General features: G+C 44.8%; 1 protein-coding gene across 1 annotated transcript in view; it reads left to right on the forward strand.

The window, feature by feature from the left end:
• ERO1B (endoplasmic reticulum oxidoreductase 1 beta) overlaps positions 1-20,478 on the forward strand; it is an 81,942-nt gene that overhangs the window by 15,801 nt on the left and 45,663 nt on the right. The window contains exon 4 of the mRNA XM_074988647.1: positions 3,583-3,624. Coding sequence (XP_074844748.1) covers positions 3,583-3,624 — 42 coding nt within the window. The remainder of the gene's footprint in view (positions 1-3,582; positions 3,625-20,478) is intronic.

Consider the following 20,478-nt stretch of genomic DNA (forward strand, 5'->3'; position numbering starts at 1 on the left):
TCTTATAACATAAGATGTAGGGGTTACTAAATGAAATCAATTGATAGCAGGCTTAAAACAAACAAAAGGAAGTACTTTTTCACAATGTGTACAGCCAGCCTAATGGACTTCAGTGTCCTCTGTCAAGGAGTTTCAAGACTGTAAGAGGGTTCAAAAAAGAGCTGGGTAGATTCATGGAGGAAAGGTCCATCAATGGCTGTTGGCCAAGATGGTCATTAATAGTATTCCTACCCTCTGTCAGAAGTTTGGAATGGACCATAGAGGATGAATTATTTGATGTGTTCTGTTGATTCCCTCTGGAGCACCTGGCATTGGCCATTGTCGAAAGACGGGATATTGGGCTAGATGGACCTTTGGTCTGACTCATATGACCGTTTGTGGTGTAGTGGAAAGGGAAACTTACTGTATGTAAAGCGCTGTCAGAGGTATAAATTACTATAAATTAAAAAATTAATCTATTGGTTTTACTTACAACAATAATTTAATAGAGAAGTATAAACAAATTGCAACTTTTAAATGCATGCTTTGTTTTAAACTTCTGATTGTTAAGCACCTAACAGATGTGCATTTTCAGTTTTCTAACTGATGATAGTGCCATGCACAATGAATTGCTATAAGGTAGTTGAGCTGTAGTATCTGGTGTGGAACACTTACTGCTTTTTAAATTTATTGTTGCAGTGCCTTTGTAATGTTTCTTGTGCAAAACTGGCTCACTCTGTTATGTAGGTTTTATACCTGAAATTCTTTTATTACAGTTATTATGTTAGTCATCCAGAGATTACAAGTATTTTCTAATGGAAGGTAAACATCCCCATTTAATATATAGAGAAACTGAAGCTGAGATCATTCAAGTGGCTTGACTTAAATCACAATGAGTTTGCACAGCCAAGAAAAAAATTCAGGTCTCCTGGGCCCATTTCTTCTCTCTAGTGGACTGTACTGTGTTCCCCTTAATTGTGAACTACAGTAAAATATCTATTATCCAGCACCCCATGGGGACCTGGGGCTTCTGGATAATCAAATATGCTGAATGGTGGAGCGTGGCTGGTGGCCCCAGACAACTAACCCAATGTGTTGGTTATCTGGGTACCAGATAATCCAGCTTCCACTGCATATTCTGTATTTACCAGAGGTAATGTGAAGTAAACATCTGTGTATCTGTCTGTGGTTTTTTAGCAACAAAGGCTAGTTTAGTTTGTGATCTAGACTTTACACAATAAGGCAGTTATAGATTTAGTCAGGGGGAAAAAAAGGAATAGGCAAGTCAAAACACGTGCAACATGACTTAACATTTTTGAAACACTTCACTCTTGTATTTTCAGAAAGCGCTGGGCACGATTAATAATGCATGTTCATGTGTGTTTTGGTTGTTTGTGTTGCTATATTTTTAAGGTTTTTAAAATGAATTATCTCTGACTTGAGCTGTGAAATGCCACCTCATTGAAGGCAGGATAAGATCTCATTGTTTCTATTAGTCTGTCACACAAAAATGCTATACAGCCATGCACGCAGCTCCCATTGAATAATCAGAGCTGAATTCATACAAACTTGATTCTTTGCTTGGCCAGCTTTTGGTAATGCTGTGCTAAGAGTGTTAGCAATGCATCTGTTTACAGTACCAGTTATATCTTTACAAATGTAAAAACAGTGGTTTTAAATTAAAGCTTTCATTTTGGAGAACAAATCTAAAATGTAGCAAAGATGATAAAGAACCCTGTTTGTTCTCTTTTCTGAGTTCACAGGAGGATCTCCTGGGTCCTAAGCACTTTCGAAAATCTGAATCCTTTGTGTAGGACTCCCAGTTAGGCAACAGCTCAATTAGACAATCTGGATCAATTATTCTTCAGTTTAGATAATAGTTTGCATTTGTGTAGCTACAGAGAGGAAGCCATGCTAGTCTATACACTATCAAAACAAAAAGCAGTCAAGTAGCACTTTAAAGACTAGCAAAGTAGTTTATTAGGTGAGCTTTCGTGGGACAGACCCACTTCTTCAGACCATATCCAGACCAGAACACCCTCCACTCTCTGATTTGCTCACCTTGATTATCTTTTTTTGATTTGTCCTCCTTGTTTACTGTTTTTGGTTCTCTGTGTCTTAAATATTGAGCCTGTTCTGGTCTGGCTATGGTCTGAAGAAGTGGGTCTGTCCCACGAAAGCTCACCTAATAAACTATTTTGTGTAGCTATGTTCATCAAGACACCAAAACATTCGGCAAGCATTGATTAATGAAGCTTCATGACTTGCATGGGTGTAAAATCAATAGTAACTGACACTTTCTGCTGCGTGCCTAGGACAAGCCTAGCTCACAGATCCTGGACCTGGGGGTGCAGCATCCCCAGTCTTGTAGTGATTTCCATTATATGCATGGTTAAGAGCTCGTTTCAAAAGCTCTCACCACCCCCATGCTAAAAATTGTTCCAGTACCCCAGCATAGTGTGTATATGTAACTTATGCTTCTGAAATATACACGATAGATTTCAGTTCCTCCCATGCTTTTGAGATGAGTCATATGTTATCCGTTAAAGGCTAATCTTCTTCAGACTTGCAATTTAAAAAAATGGCAGATATAATTGAAATATTTTCTTCACATTGGTTGGGGCAAATATTTTTCAGACTTCTGTAGACTTTCCAGATTTTTATTATAGGGATGAACTTCATTAGACAAATGTGTGTACAGTGAACCCCCTACTTTGGCGAAGGTTGTGTTCTTGTGCAACCCTAAGTCAAATTTTGCATAACTCAGGGGAGCCAGGAGTCTGTTTTCTGTCTCCTGTGAGAGGTGGGCAGCCCATTGCTCATAGTAGAGGGGCAACTGACCAGCGCAGCAGCAATTGCTCCTGTCAGGGATGGTAGCCTCTCCTGTCAGTGGCAAGAGTGTTGGCTGTGAAACGGCTCCTGTCAGGTATGGCAAGAGTCGGGCTGCCCCTCCTGTCCGTGGCAGCAGCCGAGAGTCAGGCTCTCGTCTGCTGCCATTGACCGGAGTGAGGAAACTGACCAACACTGCTGCACTGGCCAGTTTCCTGGCTCCCCAGACTGGTGGGCAGCCTGGAGCTAGGTGCCAGCTCCCTGCCACTAAGTTGTGTTCACCCAAGATTCACGCAACTTAAGAGCATGTATTTTGGGTTTCTGCTGTATTTATAGATCATTCTAGCCTCTAATGGTCAATGTTTGTGAGTGACATCTTAGATCGGCAAAAGAAATTGTCAGTAATAAACTTAGTTATTACCACTCTTGTTCAGTAATAAACGGAATTTTAATAATATCTAACACCAGTAAAATTAAATGATTGGCATCCAAAGGATTAGCTATTGCTCATGGTTCTGCCAAGCAAAAATAAGTATAAAATAATTAAAAAAAACAAAACAAAAAAACAAACAAAAAAAACCCCACTGAAATAGGCTTTCAAACCAGAAAGTGTGGACTGCTTTTATCTTGGGTTGGAGGAACAGTTCATTCCAGGAACTGAAGGTATGAATGTGCAGAAAACAGTTAAGTTTGGATCACTATGAATCTCATAGGCATTGTGGCATAATCATTTCTGTGAACAATCAAAAAGAGTAATTTTTCTTTTTATTTTAGAGTAAAGTACCAGTTGGTATTAAAGCTGGGAGTTCTAATAAAGTAAGTAATGCCACTTCATTTTTCCAAGCTGTTTTTTATTATAAAAATTAACACCAAATTAGAAATACTTTGTTTAGTCTTCATTGCACATTTTCATTCTCAGATTAGTGGTAAACTTTTAGTTATGTTTTGTCCTCTCATGTGTAATTTCTTTTGAAAAGAAAAACCTCATGCCTTTTTATGTGTAACACTCGTGTCAATGGCAGGTGACCTCCAGAAGGGCTGGGTTCAGTTCCTGGGGGATTCTATCAATAATGTAACCTAATCAACTTGAGCCCCCACCCAGTAACCTTGAACATTCTAACCCTATCTGCTGGGTGCCTGTAAGGGCAATTCTTCCTCTCTCGCAAGCACAGAGTCCGAGAGAGAGACAGTGGCCATTTCCACACACGCAATTTTTTTCTGGAAGCGGCATGCTAGTGAGGCATGAATGTAAATTTCTCATGCCTCGTGAGCATATGATCATGTGATTGAGTCGTGAAGCAGCTCTTCCGGACTCCAAAATGGCAGTGCAGAAGCATGGCCTCCAGGGATCTCCTGGAAGGATATCCTCCTTCTGGAAGCCCCATCTTCCTGAAAACTTTCCTTCCAGGAGAGCCTCAGGGGCCGCTCTTCTACACAGCTATTTTGGAGTCCGGAAGAGCTGCTTCTGGACTCTGAATCACATGACCATATACTAATGAGGAGCTGGAAACTTACATCCGTGGTTCATTAGCATCTTCCATGCTGTTCATTAGCATGCTGCTTCCACAAAAAAAGGCATGTGTAGAAATGGCCACTGTGTTTAACAGTAGCCTAACATAAATTTACACTGCAATACATGCAGTAATTGCTAAACAAAGGAAAGGAGAACCCCATTAAGTAAGGCACTGTCCACAGTCTTCTGAGCTGAGTCTCTTGTATAGAGTTCTTACTTGCACATACCCACTTATAGGGTGTATCTGTCTCAGCATGGTCTGGTCCATACGAACCCAGAGCTCAGACACATGAGCAAGGAGTTGCTTGTCCCACAGGGTACCCTTGATGTCCACTTGTCCACTGCTTTGTGAGTTTTTGGCTTGAGGTTTCAGCTCTCTGTGATTTCAGCTGCCAGTAATTTCCACTCTCTCTCTGGCTTCAGCTATGGGCCTAGTCACAGAATTTCAGTATCCACCAGGGTGGATTCTCACAAAATAACTACAGGTGCCAGCATAAGTCTGGGCTTAAGTTCTGTCTTTGAACAGTGGTGAGGCTGGTGGGAACTAGTCAAACCAGACTCATGGCTGCAGGGCTAAAAGGCCTACGGCCAGCGGGTTCAACCAGTATCCCCTCCCCACTTCTATTTCACAGGGTTCTGCTGAGGGGAGACCTGTGTGATTCATATATTATTCAGCAATGAACACCACCCTGTACCTCCCCCCCCCCCCCAATATTTTCAAGGATTGGTGACATTCCACAGTTCCTACACTGAGTGATAGCTTAATTTGTGACTTTACAATAAGTTGTTTACAATAGGCAAAACGCCACTGCTTTTTCTTGCTACCCAGCTGCTTTTGTAAAACATGCAATTATTTACATATACACACCCACACAACTCTTTCCATTTGCATCTCTATTTGCACCTCAAATTTCTTCAGCAGGATTGAGCTCCTGCTTGCACATTCATTACATATCAGAGGGGTAGCCGTGTTAGTCTGGATCTGTAGAGCAATGAAGGGTCCTGTGGCACCTTATAGACTAACAGAAAAGTTTAGAGCATGAGCTTTCGTGAGTTAACTCACTTCTTCAGATGCTGATCCTGATTTCCAGGACCAGCATCTGAAGAAGTGAGTTAACTCACGAAAGCTCATGCTCTAAACTTTTCTGTTAGTCTATAAGGTGCCACAGGACCCTTCGTTATTCATTACATATGTATTTGTTAGCTCCCCACAATTCCTTTACACCAAAAATTGTGTATATATTTGTTTGGTTCAGTTCAACACTGTGTTGGCAGCATTGAGTCTTAGCAGACTTAATCAAGGCTGAAGAAAAGTGGCTTCATGTGTTACATCCGATAAAAGGTATGTTGGGAAGATAGGCTCTGTTATGGAATGTTGCAGGACCATCTGTGGGGATGAGAGCTCTTGTAAATGAAAGCATCATCCTTCCTCTGCTCTTCATTGTGAGCTACCTTATTGGTCCCCAGACATGCAGCATGGCAGGGGTTCTAGTATCTTAATGTCTACGTATGTCCTGTAATGATGAATATGATGGAAGAATCGGGTCAAGCGACTTTCAGTTAGAGGAGCCAGAATGACTTGAGAGCTAATGACCTTTTTTATTAAATAATATGGGACACTTGTCCTGACTCTCTAAATAGTGATCTCCCTTCTCGCAATATTTTTTTATTTTGCAAGTGGATAACTTAGCTTGATGAAGACCCACTCTTAACCTCCCATTCCCCTTCAAAAATCTTTCCTTAGCTAGAGAAGAACTAAGCCCACATGCACAGTATTTGAGACAGTTGGCAGATGTCTCTGAAGTCCCTACCACCATCTCAATTTTTTTAGTCCATTTATTGTGTGGTAATTGAGCTAGTCAGGATCTGTAAAGAACAAGATTCAGTGACAGCCACAGAATGCCTAATACAGCATTTAATTCATTTGTTTAACAACGTGTTACTTCTCCTTCTGAAGTGAGAGCAAACCCTACTGATAAGACTTGCAGAGCTTCCATTAGACAGCAGCAATGGAGTCTTTTGGTTGTGTAAGACATACACAAAAACAATTTTATGCTCTTTATGTGGAGATGCTGTCATGGTGCTCATAGCTGAGAATTGCCCCATTTACCCCCACCGTATCCACCAAGAAAGAATCTTTATTATGGTGTATGGGTGGCAGATCCTTAACACAACCAGTCTTTCAGCTACTATAGAACTGCCCTCTGGGCCATGTCCACTGTACAGGTTTGTCTAGTTTTTCATTTTAAAAAAAAAAAAAAATCCAAATGGTCATGAGACATTGGTACCTCAAAGGATTTTCTTTATTTATAGTCAGGACTATAAGGTTGCTTTTCACCTCCAAGTAGTTTCAATCTTTTGTAACTGTCTTTGATGGTTTTTCCTTCTTTGTTTTGGGATGGGGCATGGATAGACAGTAGAATGTTACATTCCTCTCGGGAGTTGGATCTACACGTGAGCACCCCTTCCAAGGGGCAAAAATTGAAAGAGGGTGGTTGAAAGTGTGACCTTCAAAAGGGGAGCAACTGCACATTAAAACTGGATCGATAGGTCAATCTGCCCTTTTGAATGGCTGCTGCACCCTTTCAAAAGGGTACGTTCACATGGCTCCAAGCACTCCTTTGAAAGAAGGGAGGCAGGAAACACTGCAGCTGGGGTCCCATGGCCGATAAGCCCTTCCAGGGCTGCAGCCAGCCACTCCTTGGAGGGCCCCTTCCTTCACAAGCTGAGTACTGCCCAGCTGGCCCTAGCCTGGCAGAGCCCACTCATGCTCTAGGATGGAGTCTCAGCAGCAGCTCCTCTGAGGACACCATCTTGGAGGCCCTCTTGGCATTGCTGTGCCCTGTCACTGTAGCTGCCCAGAGCTGCTTGGGTGGCTGAGCCACCCCACTGGGGCCGTGGGGCCTCCTTGCCCAGGATGCTGCTGTCTTGCCCTGGTGCCTCTGGATCCACCCCAGAAGCACTGACTAGTGGGAGCCCCTGATGCTGGGGGAGTGAGATGATGAAAGGTGGCCATGGAACTTCTACATGTCAAGCCAGACCTTCGAGGTCTGCCACTGGCTCACTCCCACACTCAGGCACCAGGACACCTGCATGGGCCCTGCTTTTAACCTGGAGAAGCAGGTTATGACTGCCATCTGGAAACTGGCCACCCTAGACTCGTACTGCTCTGTAGGACCAAAGTTCAGGGTGGGCAAGGCCACCATTGGGGCTGTGCTCATGGAGGTAAGTTAGGCCCAGGTCACATGCCTCACATGGATTGGGGACCAAGGGGAATATTCAGGGGGTGGGAGGGATGGCCTGTGACAACCTCCTGGGAGCACATGTCCTGCCCACCCCCTCGTCCCCCATAGGTTATCAAAGCCATCAGTGTGATGCTGCACAGGATCACCTAGCTGCCACCATCACATGCTTCAAAGAGCTGGGCTTCCTGAACTGCTTCGGCACAGGGGTTGGCACGCACATCCTCATCCATGCCTTAGCACGCCGCACTGCCCAGTACATAAACAGAAAGGGCTACCCTTTGGTGGTCATACGGGCTCTGGTGGACACTAGGGGCAGGTTCACGGACATCTATGTGAGCTGGGCCTTCTGCACCCATGACACGCACATGTTCAGAAACTCCAGGCTTTGCTGGTGCCTGGGGCCTGGCACATTCATCCCCCAATGTGAGATCCCAGTAGGGAGGGGGACGTCGCCATGCTGCTCTGCATGGGGGGTGAGACGGCCACTCCCCTCTCACCATGGCTCCTGCGGCTATACTCAGGCCACCTTGGTCCTATCCAGGAGGCATTCAACCAGCACCTCAGCCATGTCTGCAACATGGTGTAGGGGGTCTTTGGGCTCCTTAAGGGGCAGGGGAGGTGTTCCCACATGAGGTTGGAGGTCGGGGTCATCCATGTGCCCCAGGTGGTCGGCGCCTGTTGCATCCTCTACAGCATTGTGGAGGGCAAGGGGAATGCTTATGTCACGGGCCCCAATGGGGCTGGCGATGGGTATGAGCAGCTGGGCGCACCCTCCTCCCCACCAGACCCACCTGCACAGCTGCTGCATTAGGGAGGCCCTCAGGTAGGTCTTTGTGGCTGGCCGCCTGTGCCCCACACTGATCCCCCATGCATATCCACACTCCGCCACCACCCCCACCAGTACTGCACCTACACATCTGCCACTCACCATCTCTCCCCAAGGGGCATGGTACAAAGGGTGCATGGAAAATAAACATTTATGCACAACTGAAAAGTACATTCAACTATTTACAGGGGGTGGGGGGAGAGATGGTGTACTGGGGGGGCAGGGAGGACTCCTAACCTGGAGTGGGTGGGAGGATTCAGTCCAGGCCTGGGGTTGTGGGCCATGACCACCTTTGGCTGCAGGATTCCCTGCCCGTCCCAGGTGGGGAGGGGAGGGGCACAGAGCACTGGCAGGTAAGGCTGAGGGGGAGGCAGCTGAGGGGGCCAGGAGGTGGGTAACATTGGCTGCATGCTCCTGGAATGTGGTGCTGATGCCCTCCAGGGTGGTCAGCAGCCTGTCCCACATTGTCCTCTGCCACTCCAGATCAGCCTGGGAGAGCTAGAGATGCTGCTCAGCCTGGCGGCAGCTGTCTGAGTTCTCCTATGCCGGCCAAGGGGCACTCTGGCCATGGCCCCAAGGGTGCACTGTGTGGGGTGGGGCCTGGTCTCCCTCAGCATCCACCTTGAGCTTTCTGGGGCCAGGGACAGTACCAGGCTTTCCTGCCCTCCCCCCCCCGGGTGGTGCAGCTGTATGGAGAGAGGGACAGCATGTTGGTAATGTTTTATGGCTGGGGGGAGGGCGTGTCTGACCCTGGGCTAGCATCCCATCTGATGGGGGGGGGGGCATCTCGGGTGGGCAGGGCTCCTCGGCCCAGTGTTGGTGGTCCCCAGGTGTTGTCCAGCATCAATTGGCCACTGCCCCATATGTGGCTCGCAATGCTGTTCACTGGGGGTGGTTGCTGGCTATCACTGAGTCATTGTGGGGTACTGTATATGGCTGGCTGGTGCATTGCCCCCCTTCTCCCCTCCACCGTGGATTGGGTGTGTGCCTTGCCATTTACATACGAAAGGGTCCCTCAGTGATATCCGGGGATGCCTGGTGACCCAGTTGCCCTGCTGGATGAGTGGCAGGGGATGTAGATGGTCAGGTCTCCCTCCTCATTTGACCACTCAGTGGTGCCCTTGGCCTTCTGGATCCCTGGTCCAGGCTGTTCTTCCACCTGCAGCTGTGGCTCATCCTCTGATGTATTCAGGAACGCTGGGGGTGGGGAGCTGTCCCGAGGCCCCAGGATGCCTCAGAGCTCCCAGACATAGGAGCAGGTGGCTGGATCTACCTGTGAGCAGCCAGCCTGATCTTGGGCCTGGGCATAGCCTTGCCAAAGTTCTTTAACTTTGGAGCAAACTTAGTCAGTAGTATGCTCTGGGTGGCCCCTTGTGAGGAGGCCCCGGGACAGGCGGGTGAATTCTGCAGGGTTTCGCTGCTCTCCTCCCGTTTCATGGAGGATCTCCTTCTGTAATCTGAGGAGGTCCCTCAGCTCCTGCTCAGTCCAGGAGGGGGCCCGTTTTTTTGCCTGCCCCTGGGAGCCCTGCAAGGTCTTGGTGGGGCTGGGGTTCCCACGGGGGCTGGCTACTGTCCGTCATTGCTGGCTGCTGCTCTGGGGCTGTGCAGAGGGCATGCTACTGGAGCTCGTTCTGGGGCTGCTCCTAGCATGCTCTTAGCTTCCTGTCACGTGGTTCCTGTGTCTGCTGCTTTAAAGGTGGCCAGACACAGGCATCATGGAGCCCAGCTGCTGCTGGCTGGAGCGACCCTGTGCTCCAGCTGATTTGTGCCACGGTGGACCCCTCTTTCAAAAAAGTGGACTGGAGAGTCTACACATGTTCTTTCAATTTAGTTTTTCAAAAGGGGACCATCTTGCTGGTATGGGATCAGGGTTCGGATTTTGACGCCTGTGCCCCATTCTTTCGATTTTTCTTTCAAAAGAAGGTGTTGCACATGTAGATGCTCCTCCCAATCTTTTGAAAGAGGGCCATGTATTTCAAAGTTTTGTGCATGCGTAGACAGCTTAGGTGAATTACTTTCATCTTGCTTAAATGAGTCATCAAGACACATGACTATGGTGATCATTTCTACTTTGTCCATAAAACATATTTTCCATATAAATACATTACCCCATAAATATTACCCTTACATACTTGTCTCAAAGATTGAGTCTTGATGAGTTACAAGTTTTCTGTGCCTTATGTGTCGTTCCCTGGGTATCAGTGAATAAATAATCTCCAGTGATTTTTTTGGTAGTGAATTTGTTGGGTATAGGTGAAAGATGTCTGTAAAGAACAGGAGCCCGTTTGCTAGTGGACTGTTATACTTCCTCATTGGATTGTGCTGATTAGCCCTCTTGTGTCATATTCCATAGCCATTAGTTCTGGGCACAGCCCTCTGGACGGGGCATCTGTTGCTATGTTTTCTTTCCCTTTTGATTTGAACAATTTTTCAAGTGATTTCTCATGTGCATGCTAGTAGGTGTGTGTGCACATGTATGCATGACCACCTAGTGATATCTACAAGTTGGGCTGTGGAGCCCCCTTGGGTGGTGCTGCTGTAGTAGTGCATGTAAGACAGCTGATCCTCCGCCATCTCAATTGCTTGTTACCCCTCGTGCCAGGAGCTGTTCAGTGACTATCTCTTGCTTAGCAAACATCTCTGTAATGGTCTCAGGGTGGACATTCTGTTGTCCATCTTCCCAAGATGGGGTTTTTCCCCATAGTAGACCTGTTTGCAGAGAGGCACTGCCCCTCAAAGTCCATCCAAACAAACACCAGGGTGTTCTGGCAAACATTGGCTTCCACTGCTTTTTATTACATCTATTGCCATAACATAGTGGTTCCCAAAGTGTTGGGTCAGAACTCCAAAGATATGGAGGACACCATTTTGCCCTGAGCAGCATGACCCCCCCCCACATACAATGCATATGACTATGAACTTATGAGGTTCAGAGGATGCCATTTTACTCTGCAAAATGGCACCCAGCACATGGTACGCATATGTGATCACACCCCATGGAGGATTTAATTTTGCTCAATAAATGCCATTCTCCTTGCTGTCTGGGGTCATGGCAGGAACTAATTCATGAAAATAGGGTGATGCTGGCAAAAAGTTTGTGTGCTACTGCTACTACTACTTAAACCCTTCTACTCTGAGTGGAGCATAGGTCATCTACAAGTCTCCTCCACATCATTCTGTCTTCGGACAAAACTTTTAGCTGACTCCAGAAGCACCACATTTGTTGTCCTTCAATCTCAGTAGATCTTCTTCACATTGACTGAGGCCTTTCTCTTTTGCGTTTTCCTTGGGTTACTTGAGGAGAGCTTGACAGACTCTGCTGGATGATGGTTTTCTGAGAATGTGGCCTAGCCATCCCCACTTTCTTCTCTTGATTTCAATGTCAATTTGTTCTTGTCCTGCTCTGTTTCAAAGCTCCTTATTTATGTAAAGGATGTACCTCAGGCATCTGTTTATAAATGTCTCTAGCTTGCGATTTGAAGACTTTTTTTAGTATGCCAAGTCTTGCATCCATACAAGAGCACACTCTTCACATTTGCGTTGAAGATCTTCTGTTTTGTTTTCGCAGATACTATTTGTGAACTCCATATGAGAGAGAGTCTTGAATGCAGCTGTTGCTTTCCCTATCCTGTTGATATCTGTTCCTCTGTCTTTGCTCATAATATTCCCCAAGTAGGTGAATTGCTCCCTATCTTCCAGGTCACCCCTTCCCAGTGTGATGATGATGTTGTTGGACTGGTTGATCCTCATTGTCTTGGTCTTTCCCTTGTTATGCTCAGTCCAGTAATTGAGGCAGTTTTGTCTAGTGTTGTGACCTTTTTCTTTCATGCTTTCATGTTCGTGTGAAAGGAGGGCAACGTCATCCGCAAAGTCAACATCCTCTAGCTGTTTGAAAAGTGTTCACTGAATGTCCTGTTGATGGCCATCTGTTGTCCTGTTCATAATCCAGTCTGTTATGATCAAGAACAGGAAAGTTATCAATAGACACCCTTGTTGCACTCCCGGCAGTATGCTGAAGGATTCTGTCATGACACCATTGTGGACATCTTGGCACGTTGAGGGTTCTTTGAATGGATCAGATTGATTGATTGATTTGATTTTGGATGGGATACCACAGTGTGGCAGCAATTTCCACAAACTGTCTTGATCGGTGGTGTTGAAGACTTTGAAAAAGCCTATGAAGGTTGTATACAGTGGGGAGTTCCACTCAAGCAACAGTTCTGTGATCGCTTTAAGAGTGATGTCCCTCCAGTTCTTGCATTCTTTCAGGTTGCATTTCTTTGGAAGCTTGATAAGGTAGCCATGTCTCCAGGCTTGTGGGAGCTCCTCAGTGTCCCACATTTCCCCAAATAGATTATACATCACGTTGACTGTCTCACTGCCTGCCTTGATTGCTTCTGCCGAGATGTTGTGTGGACCAGGTGCATTTCTGCTCTTCAGACGGACAGTAGCTTTTCTCATTTCTTCGTTTGTAGGGCTTTTGCTGTTAATTTGTGGAGGTATATTTGCAGGTGGTAACTCAGGAGGTTCTTTGTTGACAGGGTGATTCAGTAGCTCTCGAAAGTGTTCCTTCTCTCTACTGAGCTTCTCACCTGGGTTTGTTAGCACACGCCCCTCATTATCCTATTCTGGTTGGTCTACTGTATGCCATGACCTAGCTAGCTTCTATGTGATGTCAGAGCTCTTTCAGGTTTCTCTGTCCTGGAGCTTGTTCGGCTTGTTGTCCAAGGTTTTCCACAAAATTCTTCTTGTCCCATTTTACAGCCTTTTTAAGTTTTTGTTGCTATCTGAACATAGGGTCTGAGCTTCCACCTTGGCTGCTCTTGGTTTGCTGTTGTAGACTGTCACTTTTCTGTCTTTTCATTCCTTCACTTTTATCGGAGTTTCTGCTGTGATCCATTTTTGTGATGCCTTGTCCTCTTTCCCAGTGTTTTATCACAGGTCTCTATTTTTCAGGCTGTTTTGGTGTGTGCCCAGATTTGATCCATGATAGTATCTTTCAGGGTGAGGTTTGTCAGAAGTCTGTCTGTCTGTCTGGACAGCTTCATTTGGAAATCATCTGTCTCTCTACTTCAGCTGCTCCCTGTTGAATCTCAATCCCAACTTGGTTGCTTTTATGGTGTACCTCCTTGAGCTTGAACTTGAGTTCTGTTGGGACCAAATGGTGGTGTGTGAGCCTACATTATACAGCTATGTCATAGCTAGGGCTCTGAGATGCTATCAATCAGAAGCCCTGTTTAAGGTGTACAAAGGTAGAACACAGACTTTTGTTCCCCTCCCCAAAGAACTTGCAGTGGAAGTATCGGCTGGGACAACAGATGGTGGCAGGGTGGGGTGCGCGGGCGGGGAACGGGGAGAAGAGTATGGAAGCAATGAAAGTATGGGTCAGTATGATAGATAGATAGAAGTCTCAAAAACCGAAGCTGCATCTACACTAGTCCCTTACTTATGGAAGGGGCATGGTAATGAGTGAAGTCGGAAGATGCTATTATTAGCATAATGGCTGCCACGGTGATTTTAAAGTGCCTCTTTCGACCCGTATGCCACCCATGTAGACGGAGGCCTTTTGAAAGGACCCCCCCCAAGTCTTTGAAAGCCCCTTCTTCCTATCTGGTGTTAAGAAGGGGCTTTCCAATACTAGAGGGTCCTTTCGAAAGGCCCCCATCTACATGGGTGGCATGTGAGTCGAAAGAGGCACTTTAGAATCGCTGTGGTTGCCATTATGCTAATAAGGTGCTGCATATTCATGGCAGTGCCTCATTTATCATCTTCCGAGCTTGCTCATTACCATGCTCCTTCCAAAAGGAAGGGGCTAGTGTAGACACAGCTCAAGTCAATTTGCATGAATAGCCTGATTCAATGTTGGTTTAATTAACAGAAGAAGGTGGTCCATTATTAGGTTATAATTTTAAATGTTATATAATTTGTGCTCTAAAAACTTGCTGTTTGCTTAACAGGATAGAAAATAATTATGTTCGTAAAATTGCTTATGCAAAAATTACATATCAATGCTAAAGATATGGATACCATGCTGAGAGTGTATATCTTCCTTCTGGTGCCCGTCAGCAATTGGGTATTGTTCAGCAGCATTATTTTCTGTAGAGAAGAGGATGGTAACTGTTTTGATGTGTGGGCTGCAGATGGAACAGAAAATACTTTTAGAAAATACACAGAAAATAGGAAAGTTTAGGAGATGTTTTGACCTCATAAATTGTTACTTTTTTCATTTCAGCTTATCTAACCTTTTCTTCCTTTTAGTTTTGTTTTTTCCTAAAGACCTGATGAAAACCTGTTTAATCCTAATCTTTTCTCTAAACCAGAGTGACTTAGACATATTGGAAGACTGGGCTGCAAGAAATCTGAGGTTCAATAAGGACAAGTGCAGAGTCCTGCAGTTGGGCCGGAAGAATCCCCAGCATTGTTAGAGGCTGGGGTGTGACTGGCTTGGTAGTAGTTCTGCAGAAAAGGACCTGGGAATTGTAGTGGACAAGAAGCTGGACATGAGTCAACAGTGTGCCATTGTAGCCAAGAACGCTAATGGCATATTAGGTTGCATCAAGAGGCGCGTTGCCAGTAGATCCAAAGAAGTGATTGTTCCTCTTTATTTGGCTTTGAGGTTGCATCTGGAGTACTGTCCAGTTCTGTGCCCCCATATATAGGAAGGATGTGGATACACTGGAGAGGGTCCAGCAGATGGCGACCAAAATAATTAGGGGGCTGGAGCATATGACTTATGAAGACAGGTTGAGGGAATTGGGACTGTTTAGTCTTCAGAAGAGAAAACTGAGGGGGGACTTGATAACAGCCTTCAACTTACTGAAGGGAGTTTGCAAAGAGGCTGGAGAGAGGCTGTTCACAGTGGTCATGGATGGCAGAACACAGAACAATGGTCTCAAGTTGCAGTTGGGAAGGCCCAGGTTGAACATTAGGAAAAATGTTTTCACTAGGAGGGTGGAGAAGCATTGGAATGGGCTTGATGGACCTTTGGTCTGACCCAGTATGGCCATTCTTATGTTCTTATGTTCTTAATGGTCTACCCAGGGAAGTAGTGGAGTCTCCATCCCTGGAGGTGTTTAAGTCTTGCCTCAACAAAGCCCTGGCTGGGCTGATCTGATGGGTTTGGTCCTTCTTAGGGCAGGGGTCTGGACTTGATGGCTTTTTTAGGTCTCTTCCAGCTCTGTTGTTCTATGATTCTATGAACCCTAACCCATGGTTCATAGCAGTGTTTTCCAAAGTGTGGTCTGTGGCCCAGTACCAGGCCTTAGAAAATATACAAATTATTGCTATGTACTATTATTGTGAATAAATAAACAGTGAATGTGTTCATTTTTCATTCTTTTTTTATATGCGTTTATATTTTTTGGGCTGCAAAAAAAACTACTGAAAAAAACCGGGTCCCAACTATATATAAAGTTTAGGAAACCCAGGTTTATAGGATTATGCAAGTGAATCACTGATTTCCTTCACCACCACCTGAGCCTAAAATGGAGTTTAGCTGTGTCCATTTTTGCATTTGCTCTTTAATTTAGTGTTAATGTCAGTAGTAGTTGTTTAGTATAGAATTATTAGAGACAGTAGTAAGAGGTTTGAGATGCTCTTCCCCATCTCCCATTTTTTTCTGAGGAGCTTATTTGAAACCCAGCTTGCTAGGTTTGAAATGTTGCCTTTTTTTTTTTTACCAAGTCTCAAATCTGGAGCACAGAAGAATTGGAAGACCATTTGGAAGTTGCTGCTCCTTTCCACCAAAGAAAGGTTCCCCACCCATCTTAGATCCTCCAATATTGGTTTTATGCCAGGATAATAGAAATCTCTAGGGACTTCTGACAGATTGACAGCTTTTCTTCAAAAATCTCAAATTGTATTTTGACTCTGTGCAATAGTTGGGTGGTCACTAAAACAGGCATAGCAAACTGAATGAGTAAAAGTAATAGTATAAGGAGGAATCAAATGAAATATGTGACTGGATTGCATGTATACGTGTGTGCTCATGTACACACGTATGGCTCTCCTTTTGCAGTCCATTTTGTATTAATATAAATAACTAAAATATTTGAGATCGCTTAAAATAAACATATTCTAAAATAGCTACGATTTTTGGTAATTGCTGAATAGGCAGGGTGAAATCCTAACATTATTGAAGTTAGTTGAAAAACTCCAGTTGATTTCAGCAGGGGCCAACTCTTCACCAGCAATCCATATGATTCTTGCCTCTGAAGTCCTGGACTATGCTACTTGGAAGAGAAAAAATTCAACGAAATAATTTATTAGGTGATGAGCTTTCGTGGGACCGACCCACTTCTTTAGATCTGTCACAGTTTTCGATAAAGCCACAGTTTCTGAAAGATTATTGAACATTTATATTTCTGGTTATCGTCAACAAACATGGGCTCAGTGCCTGTTGGTGTCTGATGCCTCCCTCACTATTTCATTCCATCTTTCCCTGTCAAGTGCGGAGTGGCTTAGTTTCTATAGACTAGCTCCACGCAAATCTTCTATATCATCTACCCATTCTCTGTGGGGTCTTCCTTTCCTAGCTGAAGTGTCCATTATGCCAAATACCAGGGTCTTTGATTTTTTTTTTTATTTATTCATTCTGCAGATCTGCCCATATAGCTGTAACGTCCATGGTATAACCTCCTACAGTAGTAACGGAGAGGGAGCCATACTAGTCTATATACTATCAAAACAAAAAAGCAGTCAAGTAGCACTTTAAAGACTAACAAAATAATTTATTAGGTGAGCTTTTGTGGGACAGGGAAAGGTTCCAGGACTGGTATTCCTGGGGTATAGACTGTGGCTGTTGGTGAGGATCCTCATATGGCTGGGAGGTTGTCTGTGGGAGAGAACAGGCATGTCACCTAGGGTCTTCTGAAGTGTGGCATCCTGATTAAGGATCGGTTGTAGATCTTTAATAATTCGTTGCAGTGGTTTGAGTTAGGGGCTGTAGGTGATGACCAGTGGTGTTGTGTTCTTGGCTTTTTTGGGCCGATCTTGGAGTAGCTGGTCTTTGGGTATTCATCTGGCCCTGTCGATTTGTATTTTTTATTTCTTCTGGAACCTTTCCTTGCAACAAAGTTCGCTGCCAGGTTTGTCCACATATCTTCTCCGAAAATACCATCACTGGACCTAACCAAGGTATTCACAGAATCATGGGCACATTCTTATGTTCCTCAGCTAACATCATATATGCCATCATGTGCCAACAATGCCCAGATGCTTTGTACATTGGACAGACTTCTAACTCCCTTAGACCAAGAGTTAATGGGCACAAAACAGACATAAAAACACTCCGGTCCACAAACTGGTTAGTCAACATTTTAATGGAGTGGGCCATTCTGCTAATGACTTAAGAGTTTGCGTGTTACTGAAGAAAAATTTTCGCGCCACTATTCAACGGGAGACAGCCGAGCTGTCCTTTTGTATTCAAATTCAGCACATTAACACATGGTTTGAACTGGGATGAGAATTTTCTGAGTCACTATAGGGGCTCGTTTGCATACTTGGCTGAATCTAATTCTTGACACACACACACACACCCCCCCCCGCCATAGTCCTCTACTCTCTGATTTGCTCACCTTGATCCTTTTTTTTTCTCATTTGTCCTCTTTGATTACTGTTTTGGTTCTCTGTGCCTTAAATATTGAGTCTGTTCTGGTACGGCTGTGGTCTGAAGACATGTCTGTCGCACAGAAGCTCACCTAATAAATTATTTTGTTAATCTTTGAAGTGCTACTTGACTGCTTTTTTTCCCCACCGCACAGTAGGTTCTCTTTCAGCTGTATCTTCCTATATAATTCCTTATAGGTGACCTTCTGCATCCCTCCTATTCTCAGGATCTTTCTATAACTCCTTTCAAACATCACTGTCCTTCTCTTGGCATCTTTCATTATCACACGTGCCTCACATCCATACAACATGCTGCTGAATACACGTTTAAGACGCTCAGTATTATTCCTAAGCTAATTGCTTTGCTTTTCCAGATTTTATCCGTCACCTTCAAACTCAATCTTGCTTTCACTATTCTAGTCATTATTTCCGTCTTACAGTTTAGACCTTGGCTTCGTGAACTGGGGGGCATGAAGAAATTCCAGGCGATCGTGAGGCAGCCCAGTCCCCCCACCAGTCATTCCCCACACCCCAAGAAAGAGCCGGCCCTTGCTTACGGCTCTCAGCCCCTGCCATTTCAAATGGGCAACCTGGTGCAGCCACTGTAAAAAGCAGGCAGCTGGCAAAGACCCATGTGGAGCTAGCGGTCTCCTGCAAAGGTGAGTGTGGGTTGCAGGAGGAGGAGGAGGAGGATGTTTGTTTTGATGAGGGACGGGTGGTGCCTGGCTTTGTGGGGGCGGGGCTCAGGCAGGTGGCTCACAGGCAGCTGGGTTGGCTGGCCCACTGTTAAAATAGAGGTGGGGGGCGTGAGGGTATCTCAAATATCAAAAGGGGGGCATCATGCCAAAAAGTTTGGGGACCAGGGGTCTAGACCATACGTTATTTTGCTCCCCAGATACATGACTTTCTGCACGTACTCTGGTTCGATCCCGTCTACACCAAATCTTGTCGCATACCATTGGTTTTGTTTTATCGATGTTCATAATCAGTTTGTACCACTTCCCTTCTTCGTTTAGCACCTGTACTCTTCTTGCTAGCTTCTCTTCATCTTCCTTGATGATGATGATATCATCTGTGAATCTGCTTGTTCTAACCCAACTTCCCAACTCTCTGCACGTTCTCACTGCTGCCTCCGCATTGCCATTGATGCCCTTCAACAGGTGTATCAGTCTATTCACGCTGTACAGCTTCAACACCGTGCAAGTCACTTTCTGATCTGTACTGTCAAATGCCTTCTGAAAATCGATGAAGCTAGTGTAGATGTTCTTGTTCTTTTGTTGAGCTTTCTCCACTATCAATCTTTGTGCCAATATCTGCTGTATGGTACTTCCGTTTTTCCTGAATCTGCTTGTTCATGTTCTATCTGCAATCTCAGTCTCTCCATCACTATCCTCATCAGCACCTTACCTAGATGACTCATTGGAGCAATCATTCTATAGTTCTTGCACTCAAATTCACTTCCTTTCTTATGTATTGTCACTAGCACAGATCTTGTCCATTCCTTAATTGCCTTCCCTCCTTGCCACACTATATTACACAGTTGGTGTGTTTCCTGAATCATACTTTCTCTGCCCTATTTGATCATCTCTCCTGTGATATTAAAATTTCCAGGGCTCTTGTTCTTCTTTAGTCGTTTCACTGCTCTTTCTACTTCCTCCTTCGAAATATCAGTCTTGCTCTCGATGATCAGCAGATACCTATTGAAGAACTGAAAACAGTCAGGACACTCTCCTACAGTGCTTCATACAGATTGGTGCACTATTTCATCCATTGCTGCAGAACCTTCTGCTTGTTCATGAGCACCTTGTTGTTTTCTTCTTTGATCACTGTCTTTCTGCTTTGGCTGCCATTTCCTATTAATATCCCTAATCTTATACGTGTCCCTAGTCTTATATTCTCTGTAATACCTCTCTGTATACTGCTGTATTTTCACACTGCACCTCTAACCATTTCATCTTATTCATTCTGGCCACTTTTCTCACCTCATTGCATTTCATTCTATATTGCTGTTCCGCCTTCTTGGAAGCATCCCTTCTGATCTTTAATGCTGTCTTCTCTTGGACCAACTTCAGCATCTCCTGTGTAATCCATTTCTTATTGATCTTTTCTTCTGGAACACTCTACTCAATTGCCTCTTCTATCGCCGTGGCTATCCCTACAACTCTCTTATCTAGGTCTTTCTCTGTGCCCATGTTCCTGATCTTCTATTCAAGTGCTGCTCTGTATGCATTCCCTATTTCTTCCTTGCTTGGCCTCACCATGTTTCTTTTTCTCCTTATACTTTATCTTGAGTTTCTTCTTGATGTTCACAATCACTAAACTGCACTCCGAGTCTATATACGCTCCTTGGAAAGTTTGGCACTGCTGTACTGATCATCGTCTTATCAAGATCATGTCTATTAGGTTCTTGGACTTCCCATCATTCGATTGCCATGTCCACTTCCTGCACTCCATAGCAAACTCTAGTAGTTTCTCACCTC

The sequence above is a fragment of the Carettochelys insculpta genome, chromosome 3, assembly GCF_033958435.1.
Source record: "Carettochelys insculpta isolate YL-2023 chromosome 3, ASM3395843v1, whole genome shotgun sequence".
NCBI lineage: Eukaryota > Metazoa > Chordata > Testudines > Carettochelyidae > Carettochelys > Carettochelys insculpta.